The sequence below is a fragment of the Hemiscyllium ocellatum genome, chromosome 25 (genome assembly GCF_020745735.1).
Source record: "Hemiscyllium ocellatum isolate sHemOce1 chromosome 25, sHemOce1.pat.X.cur, whole genome shotgun sequence".
Lineage (NCBI taxonomy): Eukaryota > Metazoa > Chordata > Chondrichthyes > Orectolobiformes > Hemiscylliidae > Hemiscyllium > Hemiscyllium ocellatum.
Genome location: NC_083425.1, coordinates 4,291,998 through 4,297,997, shown reverse-complemented (window position 1 = coordinate 4,297,997; position 6,000 = coordinate 4,291,998). Strand labels below are relative to the sequence as shown.

The 6,000-nt window shown below is 47.9% G+C and overlaps 1 protein-coding gene across 1 annotated transcript in view; it reads right to left on the bottom strand.

The window, feature by feature from the left end:
- Window positions 1–3,053: 3,053 nt before the first annotated feature.
- The window catches only part of ca10a (carbonic anhydrase Xa), a 465,917-nt gene continuing 462,970 nt past the window's right edge, over window positions 3,054–6,000 (bottom strand). Inside the window, exon 10 of the mRNA XM_060844783.1 lies at window positions 3,054–3,124. Coding sequence (XP_060700766.1) covers window positions 3,099–3,124 — 26 coding nt within the window. The 3' untranslated portion in view covers window positions 3,054–3,098. The remainder of the gene's footprint in view (window positions 3,125–6,000) is intronic.

The window sequence follows — 6,000 nt, the reverse complement described above, 5'->3', positions numbered from 1 at the left end:
CCCCTCGATGCTGTCTGACCTGCCCCTCGATGTGTCTGACCTGCTCCTCGATGTGTCTGACCTGCCCCTCGATACTCCCTGACCTGCCCGTCAATGCTGACTGACCTGCCCCTCGATGCTGTCTGACCTGCCCCTCGATGTGTCTGACCTGCCCCTCGATGTGTCTGACCTGCCCCTCGATGTGTCTGACCTGCCCCTCGATGTGTCTGACCTGCCCCTCGATGTGACTGACCTGCCCCTCGATGTGTCTGACCTGCCCTTCGATGTGACTGACCTGCCCCTCGATGCTGTCTGACCTGCCCCTCGATGTGACTGATTTGCCCCTCGATGCTGCCTGACCTGCCCCTCGATACTCCCTGACCTGCCCGTCAATGCTGACTGACCTGCCCCTCGATGTGACTGACCTGCCCCTCGATGTGTCTGACCTGCCCCTCAATGTGTCTGACCTGCCCCTCGATGTGACTGACCTGCCCCTCGATGTGACTGACCTGCCCCTCGATGCTGGCTGACCTGCCCCTCGATGTGACTGACCTGCCCCTCGATGCTGTCTGACCTGCCCCTCGATGTGACTGACCTGCCCCTCGATGCTGTCTGACCTGCCCCTCGATGTGACTGACCTGCCCCTCGATGCTGCCTGACCTGCCCCTCGATGTGACTGACCTGCCCCTCGATGCTGGCTGACCTGCCCCTCGATGTGACTGACCTGCTCCTCGATACTCCCTGACCTGCCCCTCGATGCTGCCTGACCTCCCCCTCGATGCTGACTGACCTGCCCCTCGATGAGACTGACCTGCCCCTCGATACCCCCTGACCTGCCCCTCGATGTGACTGACCTGCCCCTCGATACCCCCTGACCTGCCCCTCGATGTGATTGACCTGCTGACATTTTCCAGCGTCACACTTTCTGACTCTGACTCTGCAGCATGTACAGTCGTCTCTTTCTCCCGACATTAGGTGACGTAATGTTCATTTTGAGACATTTATATTATTTAGAAGAGCTTTGCAAATTCAAGATGAATTCAATCCAAGTTTAGGTTGAAATTTCTCATTTGATAAACATTTCTAATATATACGCATACACATACATTATATACAGGATGTTCTAATAAATGATTAAATCCTCTTACGCAGCACTGTGAGGGAGAATGTATTTGTGGTTCTAGCAGGCTTGAAAATGAATTAACCCTCAATCCCAGATGAGACGTGTCCAAGGCTGCTGTGAGAGGCGAGGGAGATGATTGCAGGGCTCGGAAATTAATTTTCCAATCCTGTCTGACCTCTGGAGGAATGTCAGGGGACTACAGGGCAGCTAATGTGGTCCCTTGTTCTAGAAGGGAGGGAGGGGTAAACCAGGGAACTATCAGCCAGTGAGTCTGTGGGAGGGAAACTATTGGAAAAAACTTCTGAGAGAAAGAGGTAATCTTCACTTGGTTAGGCAAGGGTTAATGAAGGATAGTCAACATGGCTTTGTCAGGGGAAAGGTCAGGTCTAACAAATTTGATTGAAGTTTTGGAGGAGGTGGCTAGGTGTGTAGATGGGGGTAGTGCAGCTGATGTAGTCTCCATGGACTTCAGTGAGGCTTTTGCCAAGTTCTCACCTGGCAGGTTGGTTAGGAAGTTAAGAGCTCATGGGATTCAGGACAGTTTGTCAAATTGGATCTAACATTGGCTGATTGACAGGAAGCAGAGAGTGATGGGTGAAGGGTGTTGATGTGACTGGCAGGTTGTATCCAGTGATGTCCCTTGGGTTCAGTGCTGTTCCCTTTGTTAGTGGTTGTGTACATTAATGTAGGAGCAATAAGATGACATGAACATTGATGGTGTGGTCAGTAGTGAGGAGGAAAGGCCTAGACTCCAGCATGGTACAGACGGCCTGGTCAGATGGACTGAAAGCAGCAAATGGAATTGAATTCTGAAAAGCGTGAGGCGAGGCATGTAGGGAGGAGTAACAAGACAACGGGGTACGTGATGAAAGGCTGGACACCAGGAAGTGCAGAGGCTCAGGGGACCTTGGTCTGCATCTCCACAGATCCTCGAAGGCAGCAGTTCAGGGAGAGAAGGTGGTTTGAAGGCACATGGGATACTTCCCTTTATTCGTCAAGGCACTGAATCCGAAAACAAGGAGGTTATGATGGAGCAGTTTATCACATTAGTCAGGCCTCAACTGGGGTCCTGTGTGTAGTTCTGGTAATTACACGATGGGAAGGATGTGATAGCATTGGGGGGGGGGGGGGGGGTGCAGATGAGATTCAACAGGATGCTGTCTGGCCTGGAGTGATTCACCCATGAAGAGAGATTTGATAGGCTGTATTCCTCAAAGCACCGAAGGCTGAGGAGGGAGATTGATTAAGGTGCAGAAGGTTCTGAGGGACATGACAGAGTAGATCGGGAGAAACTTTTCCCATTGATAGCAGGTTATAAATAGGGGACAGAGAGCTTAGGCAAGGAGTAGGAGGTTTAGAGGGGATTTATGGAAAATCCTTTTCACCCTGAGGATTGTTGGTGTTTGGAATTCACTCCCTGAAAGGGTGGTAGAGTGAAGAACTCAAGAAGTTTAAGAACTGCTTTCATGAACACTTGAGATGCCAAACATACAAGGCTACAGGTCAAGCACTAGAAAATGGAATTACGGTCGATGACCTTTTGATCCTGGCACAGACCCGATGGGCTGAAGGGCCTCTTTATATCTGTAAAACTCCAAGATGTTACTCCCACCATCAGTCAAATGGCAACCACGGGGGGCACATGAATTCACTCCCTTGTTGTTTGTATATATACATTTATATATGGGGGTATACACTTATATCTGTTTATACACATTGATATAGGCTTATACATGTTTGAACATGCATAAGTAAATAATGACAGGTACGCATAGCCACATAAACATTACATATTATCCATACATCTTATATATGCAGTCACATACATATACATATTTGTAATGTATGTGTATATATCATACGTGGTGCATGTATTCTAAGATATAAATAGATACATTTATAGACATGGAAAGGCTCCATAGATATGCATTTGGACAAGCTACACTTACCTTCTGTGGGTCATTCGGACCAATTTGGAGGGAAAGAAAGTCCCAGCTCATCTGGACTGAGCAGTCTGGTGAGCTGAAAGATTTAACCCAGTTCAAGGGTCTTAAAAAGTGATCAGTTCCTCCCAGAGATTTACACAATGCAGCTAACAGCCAGAGGGGTGTGTTGTCACACAGTGGGGGATAGACACTGACCAGGGACACAGCTCATCACTCACTCCACTGACTGACCACCCCCACCCGTACTCCCACAACCCCAGGCCCCCTCCCTCACTCTCCCAGCCCAGCTCCAGAATCTAAGCTCAGCTCTTAAGGCAGAGCTGGTAACTGCTCGGTTTGCAGAATCCATCGAGGGGGAGTAACGGCATTAAGATAGAGGGTCAGTATACAGGGAGGACGGGTCCAATGGCCTGGGGAACAGGAGCCTGGGGAGTGGGGAACAGTTACAGCAAACAGTGCTGATCCATCACTGGGACAGAGAGGATGATGATGATGGTGATGGTGTACAATGCAGGGAGTATAGTGGGCACAGAGAACTGCTGGATTAGCAGGATCACTGTGCCCAGGAAATACTGTTTAGGGCCAGTGTTCAGGTACAGTGTTCGTGGACAGTGTTTGGGTACAGTGTTGGGGTACAGTGTTTGGGTTCAGTTTTCAGGTACAGTGTTTGGGTACAGTGTTCAGGTACAGTGTTTGGGTACAGTGTTTGGGGACAGCATTTGGGTTCAGTTTTCAGGTACAGTGTTTGGGTTCAGTGTTCAGGTACATTGTTCAGGGATAGTATTCAGGGACAGTGTTCAGGGACAGCGTTTGGGTTCAGTTTTCAGGTACAGTGTTTGGGTACAGTGTTCAGGGACAGTGTTCAGGGGCAGTGTTCAGGGACAGTGTTCGGGGACAGTGCTTGGGTTCAGTGTTTGGGGACAGTGTTTGGGTTCAGTGTTCAGGGACAGTGTTCAGGTACAGTGTTTGGGTACAGTGTTTGGGTTCGGTGTTCAGGTACAGTGTTTGGGGACAGTGTTTGGGTTCAGTGTTCAGGTATAGTGTTCAGGTACAGCGTTCAGGGACAGTGTCTGGGTACAGTGTTTGGGTTCAGTGTTTGGAGAGAGTGTTCAGGGACAGTGTTTGGGTACAGTGTTCGTGGACAATCTGAGTACAGTATTCAGGGACTGTATTGAGGTACAGTATTCAGATACAGTATTGAGGTACAGTGTTCAGGTACAGTGTTTGGGGTTGGGATTCTTGAAGAAGGGCTCATGCCCAAAGCGTCGATTCTCCTGCTCCTTGGATGCTGCCTGACCTGCTGCGCTTTTCCAGCAACACATTTTTCAGCTCGACAGTGTTTGGGTACAGTGTTCAGGAAAGTATTGAGGTAAGTGTTCAGGAATGGTGTTTGGGTACAGTGTTGAGGGACAGTGTTTGGGAGTGTTTAGGGACAGTGCTCTGGTACAGTGTTTGAGTACAGTTTTTCAGTACAGTGTTAGGATAGAATGTTTAGGGACAGTATTCGGGTACAGTGTTCTGGGACAGTGTTCAGGAATGGTGTTTGGGTACAATGTTTAGGGACTGTTCAGGTTCAGTGTTTGGGCACAGTGAATGGGTATAGTTCTTGGTGACATTATTGGATACAGTGTTAGGGAATGGTGTTTGGGGACAGTGTTGCAGTACAATGTTCAGGTACAACGTTTGGGTACAGTGTTAAGGTACTGTTTTTGGGTACAGTTTTCTGGTACAAGTATTTGTGCACAGTGTTAGAATACAGTGTTTCGGGACAGTGTTTGGGCACAGTATTTTGGGACAGTGCTCAGGTGCAGTGTTTGGGCACAGTGTTTTAGTGCAGTGTTTAGAGACAGTGGGGTTGGTGTTTGGGTACAGTGTTCAGGTACAGTGTTTAGGTGCAGTATTTTGGGAGCGTGTTTGCGTACAGTGTTTGAATAAGGTATTTAGGGATAGTGTTTGGTATAGTGTTTGGTGACAGTTTTTTGATACAGTGTGAGGGAATGGTGTTTGGTTAGTATTCAGGTACCGTGTTTGGGCACAGTGTTCAGGTATGGGTGTTCAGGAACAATGTCTGGCATAGTGTTCTGGTATGGTGTTTTGGGACAGTATTCGGGTACAGTGTTCTGGGACAGTGATTGGGTACATTGTTTGAATACAGTGTCTGGGGACAGTGGAGTCAGTGTTTGGGTACAGTGTTCAGGGACAGCATTTGGGTACAGTGAATAGGTATAGTTCTTGGTGACCGTGTTTGGATACAGTGTTAGGGAATAGTGTTTGGGTACAGTGTTCAGATACAGAGTTTTGGGAAAGAGTTTGGATACAGTGTTGCAATACAGTTTTTGGGTATAATTTTCTGGGACACGTATTTGTGCACAGTGTTTAGGGAATGTGTTTGGGTACAGTGTTCAGGGACAGTATTTGGGTACAGTGTTTTAGGGCAGTGCTCAGGTACAGTGTTTGGATACAGTTTTCTGGGACATGTATTTGTGCACAGCGTTTAAATACTGTGTTTAGGGACAGTGTTTGGGTACAGTGTTCAGGGACAGTGTTTGGGTACAGTGCTTAGGTACAGCGTTTGGGTACAGTGTTCTGGAACAGTGTTTGTGTACAGTGTTTGTGTGCACTGTTTAGAGACAGTGTTTGGGGTTGGTGTTTGGATACAGAGTTCAGGTACAGTGTTTGGGTGCAGTATTCTGAGAGAGTGCTTGTGTGCAGTGTTTGAGTACAGTGTTTGGTGACAGTGTTTGATACAGTATGAGGTAATGATGTTTGATTACAGTGTTCAGGTGCAGTGTTTGGATACAGTCTTTTGGAATGCTGTTTGTGTACAGTGTTTGGGGACAGTGTTCAGATACAGTATTTGGGTATCGTGATTGGGTAGTGTGTTTATGGACAGTGTTCAGGTGCAGTGCTTTTTGGGACAGTGATTGTGTACAGTGTTTAGTGACAGTTTTT